The sequence below is a fragment of the Lutjanus erythropterus genome, chromosome 21 (assembly GCF_056507025.1).
Source record: "Lutjanus erythropterus isolate fLutEry1 chromosome 21, fLutEry1.hap2, whole genome shotgun sequence".
Taxonomy (NCBI): Eukaryota; Metazoa; Chordata; class Actinopteri; order Lutjaniformes; family Lutjanidae; genus Lutjanus; species Lutjanus erythropterus.
The window spans coordinates 24,319,316-24,336,795 of NC_139337.1; the positions used below are offsets into that span (position 1 = coordinate 24,319,316).

General features: G+C 41.9%; 1 protein-coding gene across 1 annotated transcript in view; it reads left to right on the plus strand.

The window, feature by feature from the left end:
• gli3 (GLI family zinc finger 3) overlaps positions 1-17,480 on the plus strand; it is a 132,852-nt gene that overhangs the window by 84,708 nt on the left and 30,664 nt on the right. The window contains exon 5 of the mRNA XM_084746838.1: positions 14,488-14,693. Within this exon, the coding sequence (XP_084602964.1) occupies positions 14,488-14,693 (206 nt within the window). The remainder of the gene's footprint in view (positions 1-14,487; positions 14,694-17,480) is intronic.

A 17,480-nucleotide genomic window follows, 5' to 3' on the forward strand; every position in this document is an offset into this window, starting at 1 on the left:
AGGGGTTTGACTGATTATTGGCCTGGCTGATTAAAAATGTACTATATTATTAATTGATTTATTAAAAAATTCAGTGTCAGTCTTCAAACGTATGCATAAAGGCATTTGAGTGAAGTTTTGTGATGAAGTTTGTGACACCAGGATTTTCATTTTCACTTTTTCAAATGTAAATCAGTTTCCTTGATTACTAATAATCAGTACTGACTCTGACAAAAAAAACCCAAACATATCTTATTCATGTGTAATTTAAAAATGCATCTGATTTCATTCTGTAAAAAAGTAAAATAAAAGTAGGCAGCCATGACCTAATTGTATGCAAAAAAAAGGCCATTGAATTGTCTTTAATAATGAATATTTGCATTATATGTGTACATTTGCAAAACAAAAACAGTGCAGCAGTCAGCAGCCCTTTTATAAAATAAAAATAAAAATAATAAAATAAAATAATTAACCAATCAGACTTAATCAGGCTATTATTTTATTGATTAATTTGCCCAAGGTTCATCAATCATCGATTATCAGTTTACATAACATTGGATAAACTGGAACCAAACAATGTTTGTGTAGTTTTATTTTCTGAATAAAACAAAGCAGAAGAAGCAAAAGAAAAGAAGCAAATTGTGCAGGTAAGATTTAAAACTCCCCCGGAGTATTATAGAAAGAATCTCACCTTTAAGCAGTAAGGCTTCATCATGTAAGCTGCAAAATTAAGCAAACAAGCGACCAGAGGATCAAAAAGGAGTCGTACAGTAAAATAAAGTACGATTAGGTCTTTATTGTAGATTGAAAAATGACTGAAATGATTAAAATACTTGCTGTTTAATTTAATATCAGCTCTAATTCCAAATGTTACTGACAGACAGACTCAACAAACCTTAAGTAACATCTAATTTGTGTGACTTATTACATTCATAAAGAGCACATAAGTAAAAGCTTATGGTCTTTAGTGGCTTTGGTGGTAACTTACTCGATGGGTGTGGCAGACTGTCACTTTTATGAGCTGTGCCGCTTCTTAATTGGCTTTGTAAAAAGACCCTCCTCTCATTGGCGGGGAGCTATTAGAGAACAGCAGTGACTGTCAAGATATTACCCAGCGCTGGCAGCGAGCACGCCGCCCGTCTCCAGTACAACCTCAGGCAGCGGCTGTCCTGATGTGTCTCTTCACAAATACTAGTTTTTTAAAAAAAGCCTTGTACAAAAAGAAGCTGTCACTTTTACCTCTCCGCAAGGAAATATTTCACTCCTTACCTAATGCACGATAATCAATTTTGGCTCTAGACTTTTAAGAAATTGAGAGTTTTTCTTTTTTTTCAGCCTGTGCCCTGCAGACGTCATGCTGTAGCAGTGTAGAAATGTGGAATTTCCATTACTCTGATCTCCGGGCTGTGGGCTCCAGACCCCGCGATCCCACTCTGGGGGCCAGTTACAGCGAGTAACGAGACCAGGGGAACAGGGTCATAAATCCTCTCCAGCTCTCTCCTCATTTTCCATCCTCCCTCTGTCCCTCCCTTCCTTTCCTCCCTCCATCTCTCCTAGTCAAACCTTCAATATGTGGAACCGAAACGCAACAGTGTGAAATATCACCACGCGTTTTAAAATGCCTTCAGTCCAGTTTAAGTTCTGCTAAAGACCATTCAGAGTTTTAATGTGAGAGGAAATGAGTTCATTGCCTCCCTCGCAGCTTCTGCACCTCCTCTCCTCTTTTTTTTTCTTTTTTGTTTATCTTCTAAATCAGAAAATATTTCACTCCTTTTACACTTTTCCCCACCAATGAAAATTAATTCATACCACATAAAGCGATTGTATTCTCTCATCCCTTCGTTATCTCCCTTATCAGATGTGGTGTCCATTACATCTGATAGAGAATAGTTTTGTCTAATAATGTCGTTTGGAGTTTGGAATGAGCTGAAAAGAAATCCTACTTCTGTCTCCCATGATACCTCACTTTATTTTATTTTATTTATTTTGGGCGGAGGAGGTCAGCTTGTGAAGTTGTCCGGTGGGATCTGCACAAGTATGCGCAGTCGTGCACGCAGCTGCAGAGTGACCACACTTATGAGAATGCAGCACACTTTTTACTGCATGTCCATCATGTTTTGACGCATGCAGTGATTTTACTACAGTAGGAAGATTATTTAACTCCACTGGACATGGCAGATCATTGTTTTCATGATCCTTTTTAAAGTTATAATATGTAACATTTCTGCATAACTTCTGCACAACTAACAACACTCAGTTATATATTTTGTTGAGTTGTGTTACATTGTGCCAAATGTTTCCAACAATGTTCAAACGCAGACAAATCCATAATTTATTAAAGGTAGTGGTGCATTTTCCACTAGCCTTTGCTAGATAGATGATAGTTGCTATAACTTCTGGGAAAACACATCAGAGACTGAGGAAGGAAGTTGGCAAACATGACTTAACATAACATGAATAAAACTTTAATTTTACCTCATACATGAACATGATTTCTACTCAAGTCTACTTTACAACCTCATTTAACTCTGTGTTCTGTTTTTGTTTTAATGTGAGAGGCCCCTAGTGGCAGAGCCTATATATTGCATGTTTAAATTGATCTGGAATAAAAATAATAGCTAGGGCATTCATTCTTTTTGCAGTTTCTTGTGTTATCACGTTGTACGCTTGTAATGACGTTGTTACATTACGTTTCGTGCGGTACAAAACATGGTGGCAACACAAGGTGGCGCTGTGAAGTGGTGACTGCAGGGGAGAAGAGACACATTGATAGTTCACATCAGAGAGAGAATGACAGAAATAGGATTGAGTCAGTAATTCTGAGCTTAGGTTAAACATATTAAGATAATCTAGAAAATGACAAAACAAAATCCTTTGATGAAAATGTCAACTTTTTTTTGATTATTTACGGCACAATTTAAGTACTTTTATCAATTTTTATGTTTTATTGACTTAAATTGTAGCTTAGGCTGTACAGAGTTCAGGGATATAAAGCATCTGAAGAAATAACATCACAATAAGAGTTCAAAGAGTTAAAGGATCAAATAAAGCTGGGAAACTTGATCTTAGAGCCAAAGTCAGAAAGGTAAATACTTCCTAAAGCAGTCTTATTAGGAATTCCCTCCCATTCATTCCCAGTTTGTGGCACTTATGCAGCAGGTTTGTGAAACATCCTCCTTTGGGTATATCCAAACTTTACACAGGTCCGTGTTTAAGCCTCCTAGAGCTTCGGCAAGCCTGAGCTTGGCACCACCACGCACTCAGCCCCTTCATGATTAAATATCAAGGAACTCCACTTGACATTTTATTAGTCCAACAAGATGGATGAAATGGCGAGAATAAAGTAGGCTGTGTCTGTTCACTTTCCCACCAGCACTTGCCTTTCTTCTGTCCAGATTTTCCTTTCCTTCCCCTCCTCTGCAAGAAGTATGTATTAGGAAAACGTGATGGATTTCATTCTGAAAAGGAGATTTTCAGCGCCGAGAAGGAAACATATATTTTTGTGTCTTGTACCTGATGCTCCTCAGCACTCCCTCCCTCCCTCCTCTTCCTCCCTACCTCCCTTTTTTTCTGTTGTTCTACCTCAGATCTCTGTCTGAAGGATTAACCATCTCCAGCAGTGTGTCTCTGCTGTCTTGTAGCGCTGTGTATTGTTTGTGATTTGCTCAGGCCCATCCGTGCGGCTGCTCATTTCAGCAGCCCAGCGTGACGTGGTGAATTGAGGGGGATCCACGCCGCTCCTCGCAGCCCTGGGCCACACTCATTCCTCCTCACCTGAGATGGGGCTGTACACACACACACGGACGCGCACGCTCATTACCTGACTCGTCGGGCTGGCGAAGGCGGTGGGGTGTGGAACTTAAACCCGGTTTAGCTGCAGGCATCAGCTGAGTTTTTGTGTAAAAGGCATCGGGGCCATCGAGACATTACTTGAGAGGAAAAGGAAAGATAGATGTGCTTCCTCCCTGTTTTCAGAAGTTTAACACTTCAACACCCAGGAGTCCCCTCCTGTCTTCTCTCTAGCCCGGGGCATGCCAGAGGAAGTCAAAACACTCACTGAGAGCAGTGCTAATTCATCCACCTTAATCCACCTGTGCTTGCTTTGAAAAAAAAAAGCAGGCATCAAGTAATTTGCAGCTAGTCGAGATGAAGGAGGAATGCTTCATGCAAAACGATTGTTCTGTTTGTAAAAGAGCAAAATCAAGCATGGGAAAGGACCAAAAGAGAACAAGAAAACCTTTTTTTTGGTCTCATGTTCCCTGATGCCAGCCCCCTTGAAATTACAGGAAAAAAGGCAGGCTCATTTTGTGTAATTTCACTTTCATGTTTTCATTTTCTTGCTATATAGTCTGTTGATTTGTTTTGGCAGACACTCTTATCTCGATGGCTGAAATTACATTTAATTGCGGTGTGGAAAATGGTTTTCGAAACGGCCTGTGAAAAAAAAGTCCCCGCTGCGTGGCAAAGCCCAACATAAACTTTTCAAAACGACAATTGTGTTTAATTGTAATTTGGAACCAGAGCCAGTAGTGAAAAGATTCTGTCGTTTCTGATAAATAATCCTGTAAAGCCTTCAACCCTTTGTTGAAGTGTGGGGAGTGTAGAGGCGCTTTGATTTAAAACATGGATCATATATTAAAACAGTGGATGAAGTTCGTCTTTGTCCTTTCATGTCATTCCCTCTGTTTCAGACCTTTGTTGCATTTGTTGGACAATTTTTTTTTTCTGGACCTTGTGTTCCTCACATTCCCTTGCAGGGTTTGTTTGTTTTTGGACCTTAATTTTGACCAAATAGACAAGGAACTCATCAGACACAGGTGTAACAAATGAGCAGGAAAAGGAGAAAGACAGTAAGTAAAGTTAAGACACATGAGGGAAGATCAGGACTACAAAATAAAACAGGAAATAACTAAAAAAAAAAAACAAACCATGACAGTAGTACTTATCAAATATGATCAATATTCTGCTTATTTGTCCCCTTTTCAGAAACACTGTTGCACTGTTTAGGTGTAATACATGAAAGATTGTGACCAGGCAGGCTGCCGTTATTTCCTGCTGAGCGGACGCAACAAAACCAAGTGGCACTACGTCCCTCACCAGCTCCAGCTGTCCTTGATACTACGCATGCACTGGTCACAAAAAATCTACATGACAACCTCTGTAATGCAAAGTTTCCACAAACCAGTGGGTAACATCACAGTTGGTTCACACTTAGAACAAGGAGCATTTTTGGTGTGTGACACATCTTCAGTGGGTTCATGACTAGAGTTCACACAAACAGCAGTTAAAACCAGATCCTCTGACACCTGGACCCGTTTGTTATGACTTGAGCCTGTCACACTCGCTGGCTCCTGTTGATAAACATATGTTATCAGTCCAGTGGCGTGGAAGTGATACGTGCCTACAGGGATGTACTGTACATCTTTCTGGCAGGGCGAGTGTGCATGTGTGCTCTTTCTGCTGCCTCCATGTAGACAATGTGAGTGTGAGTGAAACACACAGGGGGAGGAGACGGAGAAACTGAAGGAGAGCGCTGGGTATTCAACTGGACAGCGAGTGTGTGTGTGTGAACTGACTGTGCAGTGTATGGGAATGTCTGGCACGCCTCCAGAGGTATCCCACAGAGAGGGAATCCTGCTTGATGTGACCATGAATAGAAAGCCGTCCCCACCCCCTGAACCCACCCAGGCCTTTGATGTCAGGGGGTCACACAGAGCCCGAGCAGCTCCGGGGGAACATAGTTACCCTGAACGCCTGGCAACCTCGCCATGCCATGCCAGCCCACGGTCTGCTCTGCCCAGCCGGAGGGAAAAAAAAGAGGAGGAGAGGAGGAAATTCAGATTACATGGGCAACAAACTTTAACTGTTAATGCACATGGAAAAAGCTAACAGACAGAAGTTTCTGGCCTTGATTTATCTCTGAAATTCACCAGTTTAGTTATTACATTTACAGAAAGCTCAGTTCAAATATGAGAGCTGCAGCCAAAGAAAGACAGATTAGATCTGTGCAACATCTGATCTGTTAAGATGACCTTGAGCAAGACTCTGACCCCCTGCTTACTTGTTTTGATTTGCTTTAAGAGGGTGAACGCCTGAAATAAAATAACTGCAACCTCTGTGGGATTTTTTTAGGGGTGTTTTTGCTGGCTACAGTAAAATGCCAAAATTTTACAAAGTAGCTAAAAGCTTCATCTCCTCTTTTAACTTACTGGCATTAAAGCAAAAAAGTGCATTAGTAAAGCCTCATTTATTGTTGTGCAATAGGGACACGGGTGTAGTGCTGCAGGGGTGCACTGATGCGCCACTACTTTTTCTCTTCCAAATGAAGAAATGTAATATTTGGTCACATAATCTGTTTTTTAAGTGCTTGAACATCCAATCATCACTAATTCGTAGGCCTTTGTCATGCAAGAGAGATGATAAAAATAAGTGGATTGGCCAAAATTGTCATATTGACATTTATTGCATCATACAAACAAATAGCACTACATGTCTGGTGAAGGAGTTGCGATGAGCTACATCAACTCGTGGGAGCAGCAATAACCGTCATTGGTCAGCATTGGTATTATGAGGCATTTCCAGAAAATTCTTGCTATTTATGACACCAGTGGCCATTAAGTGCAGTCAGCATTCTGTTGCTCATGTTAGCATCGCGAGACCAGCAACATGTTGATGGATGAGTTAAGCAGAGTTAGGGTTGAGTGACATTAGCGGACTCCATTTGTAAGCTAACATTAGCTAGTGTTGCACACTGTAAGGGAACTGGTGAGAAGCAAGGCCTTTGAGAGTGAACATAAATGTCACATCCTTTGGATTTTCCCAGAAATTTCCCCTTTACATAGAAACCAGTCCCCAGGCAACTGAGAAAGTTGGGGAAGGTTTCATTTTTGAAGTTACATTTCAGTCTGTTCACATATTGGCAATACACAGTGATTAATACATGTAAATTGCTTCACATCGTACCTTTCATGGTTATTTTGGCCTGTTGGCATTGACACCCTTGACCAAATCACCAGCTTATCTGACAACAGAAACAGAAAAATATGCCTGTGGCAACATTGCTGGCAAGCAGATGTGCGACAGTCATGTTTCTGAAAGATTTATGGCACAATAATCACACAACAACATTTTTTAAGATCTTCACTCACCATCTGCGTCACAGCATGTATCCACTTAGGAGTATTTCCAACAAGCTTCATTTCAGGGTTAGAAATTGTTGGTTGTTGTTTGTTGTCAGGATGGAAAAAAGATGTATTTTTATATGTACTACTTTTTGTGAGAACATGCAAAGCAGCCACATCCACCGGCCCGTGGGTTGACAGAAGGCAAACTGCATCTGAAAGTAAAATTCAGTTTTAACTGCTGCTGTAATTGTCATTAGTAATGTGGAAAATGAAGTCATTGGAATGTGCTCCAGTGGTGGAACTTAATGAAGACTTTCCCATCGAATCATTAGGAACCCAGAATATATCCACCTTCCTCTGTTTGTGTCTGTCTCTCGGCCTGTCTGTCTTCTCTCTCTGCTCTTGTCTCAGCTCCTCTCCTCTCTCCTTGGGTCTCAGCTGGCTCTGTTCCTGTGGCCCTTTGATCTCAGTGAAAGGGTTTGGAGCTTTAAAGTGCTTCTGTTTCCGCTGTCAGGAGCCCCTCTCTTCCTCCCCTCTGGTTTAGGCTTTCAGAGCGGTGGCAGCCCTGTGCCGTGGCTGGGTGGGTCAGGGGGTGGGGGTTGGAGGGTGGTGTGGGTGGGGTGGGTGGTGGTGGGGGGCACAGGTTTCTATGAGGTGGTGAGATTGAGGTGAGGTTGGAGGGGGAATCGGTGTGTGATGCTGTCAGGAGAGGACCTGACTGATCCCAGTTCCCTCCGAAACAGCAGTTCCCACCTCACTCACTCAGCCCCTTGTGGCCACAGGTGTAACATGTCAGGACAGATGAGTCTACATGGGTTTAACCTGTGCACTTGTATTTTTCTACCTCCTCTTTCTGTATATTTCACATATACAAGGACACCATTTTCAAAGTTCCTTCCAGTGCAAACTGATCACCTTAAAATATTGTGCAACCTCACTGTAATAGTTTTCTACTACACTAAAACGATGCTATGTCCTGCATTTGTATCATCAATAAATGTATAGAATGGAAGTTCCCATTCATAGCTACTTATTTTTGTTTCAAACCGAGAAAAAATACCGACAAATTAATGCAAAAAAAAGAAACTGGCTCCACTTTTGCTGTAATACTATGCAGCGTCACCTAGCAAGGTGCTGCACTGGCTAATCGAATACTTGCAAGTGCACAATCCTGCTTGATTACTTTGTAACCCGCTGTATTTCTCATATGTTAACTGCTGTGAAGCATTTTGGCACCTGAAAGGTCTTTGAATGCATTAATTTGTTTCTCAAACTAGACCTCCTGGATTGCATTTAACCGTCTCACCGGTGTCTGAAGCAACGCGCCGCCACCAGTGCAGCCAGTTTTGTTTGCACTCTGTGTAAACTGCCAGTAACGTTGTATTTCCACTGCACGGTACTGTCTGACTTGACTACTCTTGTTTTGGTATGATCTTGCTCAATGGTTCCTACTGAGCCAATACTAAACGGTGTAGTGAAAGCGCTGCGTGACCCGTGATCCTGCACACGTCCTGCCTACATTGAGCGATATCAGTGCAGCGGAAAATGAACTTGCGAAAATACCTGTTATCAAAAGCGCATTAAGTCGAGTTGTTCTGAGCCGTACGATGCACTGGAAACATGCTTATAATTTTCACTATAAAACCAGCATAGAAAAATGCTAGACATCACCTGTATCTAATAAATCTAACTTGTAATTCACCAAGATGAAAAGCAGTGGTTAAAGCATTTATAGCAACAGTTAAATGAGATTAAATTAGCTCCAGTAATTGGCCGTAAACACTGACTGTTAAGGTGCTTAATATCTATACTATTTTTTATATATACATACCTATCCCTTGTTATTATAAAATGTAATCCTCCCTCTGAACACTGAGTTTACTTTTTTTATCTGGAGAAACAGAAGCTTTTCTTGCTTCTTGGGTTTTTCCGCTGTACACTCGTGTCACCTGCTGTAGCAAAATGCCATCACAGGCACCAGATTTTTAAAACTCTTGTATACTGTGAAACACACAGAGGTTTACCTTGCTGTGATGAGCTTGATCAGCATTGCGTGAAGCTGTGAACTTGTTTGGCAAGGTTTCGACTGTATCTGATGTTCATTTGCATTTAGAAGTCCTGCACTCCAGCTTGAAATGCTACAAGGATTGGGGTTTAATCTAACCTCTGTTGGACTTGGTTGGTATCGTGACTCTCAGCTTCTTTGTTTTTTCTTCTTCAAATCTCCTTCTTGGACCACTCCAGCAGCTGTGGGTGAAAAAAAAAAAACCTGATGGTCTATGAACATTCAGAGTTGCTGGATTATTGGATTTGGACTCAGCAATTTCCTGTACCCTTCGGTGAAGCACACATCAAGAAATTCTCATTTTATTTCATGCGTGACCATTTCATGCTCGAGCTAAAAGTATTTTGCAAAGCACGGTTCCTGTTTTAGCAGACCGCTGTGTCAATACCACCAGGTCTAACTGCTGCGCCACAATGATACCTTCTGTCCTAAGTGAAGTCATCAACCTTCACCACAACTGTGTGTTTCTGCTGCAGCTTTCACTGAAAAAAAAAATTATTAGTGTTGATATAACCTTGTTCCAAACAAAGATTCAAGGCCTGTTTACATGAACACACACCCCTCCATGAAACCTCAAGATCTTTAGGGGGCATATTTACACTTGGCAAGTGTGTATTCATCCGGTGAAATAAGACGACAGTTTAAAATCCACAGACCGCCCCGTGTAAACATGCAATGTCTTAAAGAGGCGCTGGCTGGTTTAAGCGAGGCCACGTGAAAGGAAATGGCTTCCATATGTCAGGAGCTCAGGCGTTCCCTGTGCCCTGTTTGCACGACGTCCTCTGTGAGGGTTAATAGGAATTATAAACCCACGAATGGAAGTAGAGGAGTGAAGGAGAAGTTTTTTAAGGCAGAGAAAGCCTGCAGACCCCGCGGTACAGCTTTGATGTAAATCTTAAATCAGGTGTAACTAAGACGCTACTTCTCTGGCACACACCTACTCGCGCACACACGGGGTGAACATTCCTGCACACACTCTGCACATTGTCAGATTACTTCCTTTCGTCATGTTGATTAATGCATACTGGCAGATGCTAAGACGATCACGACCCGGCAGAGAGCAGCTGAACACGGCGGGTCGGACACTCTCTTGCTTTTTCTCTCACTAGTACAGAGCCGCACCACACTCCTCCGAACCATCCATCTCCCTCCTGTCCTCCTCAAATCCCCTCACACCTGGCTTCGAACCCTATGAGACCTCTTTTTCTCTCCCGCTTCTCCAGCTCCCCCTCTCTCCTAACTCTTCTGTCCACCCTCGCCTCCCAATTCAGAGTCCCTATCTTCACGCGCTCCTCCAGACTACTGTTCGTGCCCTTGACCGTCCTCCTCCTTGCAAACTTTTCTTTCCCTTTTCACCTTTTCAGCAGGCTGAATAATAACTCCCTGTGCCACCGTCTCCCATCTAATCAACATGTGTGCGCTCTCTGCTTTTGTTTTCTGATTTCAGTGCTCCGGCGTTCCAGTAGGGCTCTGCTCTTATTCGCTAAGTTAATTGGAAAAACAAGGCAAGCTGAGGCATTTTGCCAGGGTCACTGTAGGGAGATGCAGCCAACGCATGACAGGGTTAATCAGTGTCATGGCAGCCAGAGTGGGTGTCTGGCTCTCCTCAAACAGGCGTATGCAGGGCCAGACAAAGAAAAAAAATGCCATGAAGTTTTTCTACCTCTGCTTCTGGGGTCTAATTTCTATATTAAATGTCTGAAAAATGTCATATGCAGCCATTTCATATGCTTTCCCACTAAATGTCAGGTGCAGGATGTGATTAAAACGTTCCCGTTTCTATTTCAATTCTCTTCTGACAAAGCAGGTTTTTTGTGTTTTCCCTCAGCTGCATGTGCTCCTGTGTGTACGTGTGCGTACGAGATGCATGGTCAGCCATGTGACATCAAAGTGAGCGTCACTCCGCAGCTGTGTTGTGATCTGTGTAAATGAGGCATGTAATGGTGGCGTGTGGGCACATGACTTTGCTTATCATAAACACACTCCTTCACACACCTGTTTTGATGTGCACAGTTGCCCTCAGCGTGGCCTGCTAGGTGTGGAGGAAGTAAAACAATTTCTCATGAATCCTCTGACAGGAGACGTGCAGAAACGCACCAATCAAATGGAGGTGAAGAAAAATTCCATAACCAATTCCATTGTTTCAACATCAGATGCAATCCCTTGATCTGTCATGTTTGCACACTTTAAAGGGATAGTTCAGGTTATTTAAGGTGGCGTTGCATGATGTACTTATTGATAGTCAGTGCGGTACGGTAGATGGCGGTCAGCTCACCCTCAGTTTGGAGAAGCAGCAGGAGTACCAGTTTTCTTTCGCTCAGCCAGACTCCTTGCAGAAGGCACAAGTTGCTGGTCTGGCCTTGATCGGTTTGTTTTATCATTTCATCTATCTGAACTATTACTTTAAACACAGAAGTCACACAAAAATACACAAAACTAACCCAGAACCCAGAACATGAAGACATATTTTAAATGCACTACAAACTAAATAAAACTTTCAGCATTCACTCATCCTCCTTCAGCTTCCTCCTGCTGCTTCTCCAAGCTAGGGGTCATCTACTGTAGGTAATACACTGATTATCGATAAATACCTTACACAACCGCACTTCAAACAATCCGAACTATCCCTTTAACATTGAGGCTTTTACTGTGTTTCCCCTCAGGACCGCCCCTCCTGAGACTGCTGTTGTCTTTTTCACATACACCTGCTTCAGCATCACTGAGACATGTTGTCACACACTTGAACACAGTGAAAGCCTTTAAAATCGTCCCATAACCCCTCTGGGCTCATTACAGAAAGGCTCCTGAAGACAAAGTTTTTATGTGTGAATGCCTGTGTACACATATGTGTCTGTGTCTATCCTCGAGTGTGTGTGTGTGTGTGTGTGTGTGTGTGTGTGTGTGTGTGTGTGTTGTTTCCGCTCCTCAGTGCTCATTATTTGCCCTGGCCTGAGCTCTTTCATTAGGGGGGCTGTGAAGTGGAGGGACGGAGGGGCCGGTAGGGGATCAGGGGAAGGGGCGGAGGTCGTAATTGGGCTGTTCCGCTCCCTTGGCCTTGCTCAAGGTCACTGTGAGACAAACTCTGGGCCAGGTCTCTCACTCTTTCTTCCCCTTTCTCCCGTCTTTTCCCACCCTTTTCCATATCACCTCCCTCTTAAAACCCCCACTTTTTCTCTCCCTCCCTCCTTCGCTCATCCTCTCCTTCTCCTGGGGTCTTTTGTCACAGTAGACTGGTCCACTGGGGAGCCACAGAGAAGTGGAGGGGCTAATTCAGTCTAATCTCTTAGCCTGTTAATGTCTGGCTGATATGTGGATTTCTCCACATCCTCAGGGGAAGGCCTTTGTGGTGAAGGCCATCATTATGAAGTTTCCTAGCCCTCCTAGCCAATTATAAGAGGGGAGACAAATTAGTTCATCTCAAACTTAGCTCATAAGAAGTTTTCTCGATTGTTCTCAACTTTATTTCACATCTCACACCGTAGAGACGATCCACAGTGAAGGTTTTTGATAAAAAGAATAGCCCGATAATGCTCATATTGTCTATTTAAAGAAGACGATTGTGCATCTTGTGTGAGACTTGCAGATGGATTTTGTACAACATTGTATCCGTCATGTGCAATTCCGTACACGGTCTCAGCTCGAAGCCAAGTTTGAAGCCATCTGAGTAAAGTGGTGTAGCGTTGCTTGTCTGGCGCTGGCCACGCGGTGAGCTCGGTCTAACGTTTCCCTCTGATTAAGACACAGTGGTGAAAGCTGCCTTTGATCTGAGGAAATGTCTGCGTAGGGAGCAGTTGGAATGCAGCGCTCTCCTCTCTGCCTTGCAGATGCAGAGAGAGAGATAGTGTCACAGTCCATTTGTCTGGCCTTGCCTCTGCCAGCCGACCCTCGGTAGCAAAACCTGGACGGTCGGAGCCTGTCAGACCTGATGAAATGAGCAAGATGCCCCCTGTTTAGACTGTGGAGTCAACTTGGATTGTAGATGTTTTGTTTGCACAATGTTGGAGACGTAAGAGCTTAATCAAATCAAAAGACGTTCTTATTCCACAATTTATGTTGAGATTTATGTTATTCATAAAAAAATGACACATTTTCCTCAGTAAATGCAAGTGAATGCTGTTAATATTTATTTTTGTAGCATAGTTTAGTCCATGGCAGGAATATTCACACTGGGATTAACTCTTAGCAGACTTTACGATAAACTGCCAAATCAATTTTATTTATTCAGCCCAATGTCACAAATTTGTCTCAAGGGCAATCTGCAGATCATATGACACCCTCAATCTTTAAATGCTCAATTCAAATAAGGAAAAACTAAGACAAGAACCCCTTTAACCAGAAAAAAGGGGATTATCATCTCTGATCAGTCATTTAAGTATCAGTCTTTGCAGCATTCACTTGCGTTTTCTCTGTAAATGCATGTGAATGCTGCAAGTTTTATTTTGAGATGAGTCAAAAGAAGTTATTATTCCACATGTGGGCACTTACTTAGTCTGATTTATGGTCTGATTTGACTTTTTAATATCTTTTAGAACTGTTTAATGTTCTGCATTTTAAAACATTGTTTATTATATGAGCCTAAGCCCTGAGTGTTTACACTGGGTTCAACTTTTATCAACCTTCACTGGAAGCCGCAAATGTGTTTACAAGTCAGGTCAAGTAGGTTTTATTCATACAGCCTAACATCACAAATTTGCCCCCAGGGGCTTTACAATCTGCAGAGCAGATGACACCCTGTATCCTTAGACCCTCAATTTGGACGAGGAAAAAAAAATCCTCCCAAAACCTTTTTAACTGCGAAAAATATTTTGGATTATCATCCAAAAATCAGTCCTATAAGCATCAGTGTTTACAGAGTTCACATGCGCTTACTGAGGAAAATGCGTGTGAATACTGTGAGTTGAGTCATAAGATGTGATTATTCCACATGCGGTGACTTAATTAGACTGATTGCAGACAGAGATTTATGTGTGATGTTAAAGACTTTTTAATATCTTTCATAATAATTTAATTTTCTGCTTGTTGAAGAATTGTTTATTATAAGAGTCTATGGCACTAATGTTCACACAGGGTTCAACTTTTATTAGACTTGACTGTAAACTGCATATGAGTTTTCAAGTTAAGTCAGTTTTATTTATACTTTAAAGGGATAGTTCTGGTTATTTGAACATGAGAGTTGCTTGTTCAGTCCAATCAGCATCAATTTTTACAGCATTCACACACATTTTCCTCAGTAAATGCGTGTGAATGTTAGAGTTTGTGGGCGATTTAACATATGTATTCACGTTCTTCCTATATTTGCTTCCCCGTGTGTCTCTGCAGGCCTCCTGCGCTAGCGGGCAGTCCGGCGTTCTCCGACATCTCCCTCATCCGGATCTCGCCCCAGCGGAACCCCTCCGTGGGGGCGGAGTCGCCCTTTCACCCTCCGCACCCCTACATCAACCCATACATGGACTACATCCGCTCACTCCACAGCAGCCCCTCCATCTCTGTTCTGTCAGCCACCCGGGGCCTCAGCCCTGCAGATGGTGAATAAAGTGAAACATACACCAACGCACGAAGCATGATGCATATATACACTCAGAACGCAGATGCACACTCAGCACACACATGCACATCTGGACGCAACCCCCAGCGGAGCAGATATGGACGACAAAACCTCAGCAGACCCTTAAAAATGATATTTGAAATTGATTGGTGAGCTTCGATTGCTATTAGGAGGAATCTTGATTCTCCGTATCAGTTTAATTCCTGTTTGAGATCAGAGGAGGTCAGGTGAGAGGCAACTAGATCCATCTCTATTAAGACCCAGGGGTTGGAGAGATGTTATCTGAGTGAGGGAGCGGGTGGATGGGAGTATTATGAGTGCGGCGCGATCCGTGTGGGTGGGGGCGCAGGTTGGAGGGAGGCTAATCCTTTTGATCTGTGAGTCATGTCAGAGACCTCTGGAGGATGAATCAGTGAGCGGCAGGGTCACGTACAGTTACAACGCGCACACCGAGGGAGGGTCGGATTCAAGTTCAGGGCTGGGGGGGGTGGGGGGTCGGTTTTTATGGCGTCCTACAGGGAGCGTTTGTTTCCTGAGATCTCATGACGGATTTGGACTGGGAAATCAATTAAGGTGGACACCAGAACCAGCTGAATTATAAAAAACACAAAAAACGATTTAGGAAAACTCACACTCTATAAGAAATACATTTTTGTGCGATGAAAAGATTGGTTGTGTTTAATAACCAAGGATTGTTTTAATTATTTATTCATGATTAATTTTCACAATTAATTGATTAATTGTTTAGTCTATAAAATATCAAAGATGCTCATCACACTTTCCCAGAGCCCACAGTGATGCCTTCAAATTGTTTCTTCTGTCCAACCAACAGTCCAAAACTCAAAGACTCTTCATTTACTTCTATAAATGACAAGAACAAGCAGTGAATAATCACATTTAAGAAGCTCGAGCAACTGTTTGACGTTTTTGCTTGAAAAAGAACTGAAACGATTAATCAATCATCGATCATCAAGACAGAAAATGAAGCAAACTTAATGACTATTTAGGTCATATATTCTGCAAAAATATTTGCTGTTTTCAGCTTTGTATATGTGATCAATTTCTGTTCAGTTTTCTATTATTTAAAATTGAATACTTTTGACTTTTGGATTGACTGTCAGGATATCTGCTGAAAATTTGAAAGAAACCATAAATTCATCTTTAATTTTGAGCAATTTTCTCTTTTTTGAGGGCAAATAAATTACACTCGAAATACAGAAATTCACAAAATCATACAAAAAGTGCATTTAATGGACAGTGAAAGGCAACCAGATGACCTAATAAACAAAAGATCCACAAGTTCTAATATTATTATACACATCTTATTAACATAATTTATTAATGATTTAATTTTTAAATATAATGGTTATAAAGAGCCTATTTGACAAATATCTGCGGTCACCTTCGAGGTCTTGAAAAGGCCTGATGACCTGTTATGGCCCCTCGTGTCGTCAGCCATCAACCTCTTGGCACTTCAGCAGCAGAGACCCACTTTAGCTCCTCACCTTGTGTTGAAGTGTGTCTCTGAGAGGGGCAGATAGAAGGGGCATTTCGTCTGCACCAGCACACTCGACTTCATCTCCTCCACGTCCGTTAAAAGCTGCGTCTGAACGAGGACGGAGAAGAGTCTCTGCTCTCCGCCTCACTCAGCCTCCTCTCCTGCCCTCCTGCACTCCAACATCAGGAAGTCTGTCACTCATTCTTGAGAAACCATGTTTTACTCTTCACTCTTCACTTACTCTAGGAAAATATATTTTAAACGATCCGACCTACTGATTAAATTTTTTTTGAAATGTCATTCACTCTTAACCACAATTCTTATTTTTGTTAATTTAGGGCTACAGAGTTGACATGTTTGAGACACATTTGATAGTGATATTATTTGATGAATTTATCAAAAAATAGAGCGCTCACCAGTGCTTTAGCTGTATTCCCGCCTTTTTAAAAACCAGGAAGTGGGACAGCAGACCTTAGGGGTATAGCTGAGCCTTTTTGTGCTTGATTAAATTATGTTTATATAAAAATCTGGGACACAACTTTAAAACAAAGATGATTATAACAGCACATTTTCATTCCTGCATTCTTGTCTGGGACAAGAGTGTTTTCTTGCACAGAGCAAGTTTAGAAAAAATAAAACATTTCATGAATTACATAAATTCCATGTATATATAAATCCTTAAGGAATAAATTTTCACCAAAAACTTTAAAATAAAGTGTAATATTTTTTGAAGTTTTTTTTTTTTTTTTGGTGGGACATGGTTTGTCCCAGTTCTCAAGAATGGGCGATTTGCTCAAACTCAATCTCTACTACCCTCCAATTTTCCATTACCACAACATAATGTGCGCCAGTCTCAGCTTGCTTTAAATCAAAATAGTTTCTTCAACCTACCACATGATCCCCTTTCACTTCATAATGCTGTGAATTGTGAATGAGGCACCTAATTACTCCTTTAATCAATCCGGTGATTAATTAACCCATCAGCTTTTGTGTTGTTAGTATATCACCACGCTTACAGGGAGCCTCCTTCTTCATTTTGCATTTTTTTCCTACCAAAAAGTACATTTGAATAATGATGAATTAATTAACAGAATCTAATGGAGATTTAAAGTGGGTGGGATTTAGTGCCACCCTCTCGCTGCTGCCACACATTTGCTTTTTTTTTTCTTTCTCGCTCCGCCCTCACAATATTCCTCTCTTTTTCTGTGTGAGATGAGGTTCAGAGGTAGGCTTGCCCCTGATCCTATTGTAATGCTGAAGGAGCACCCG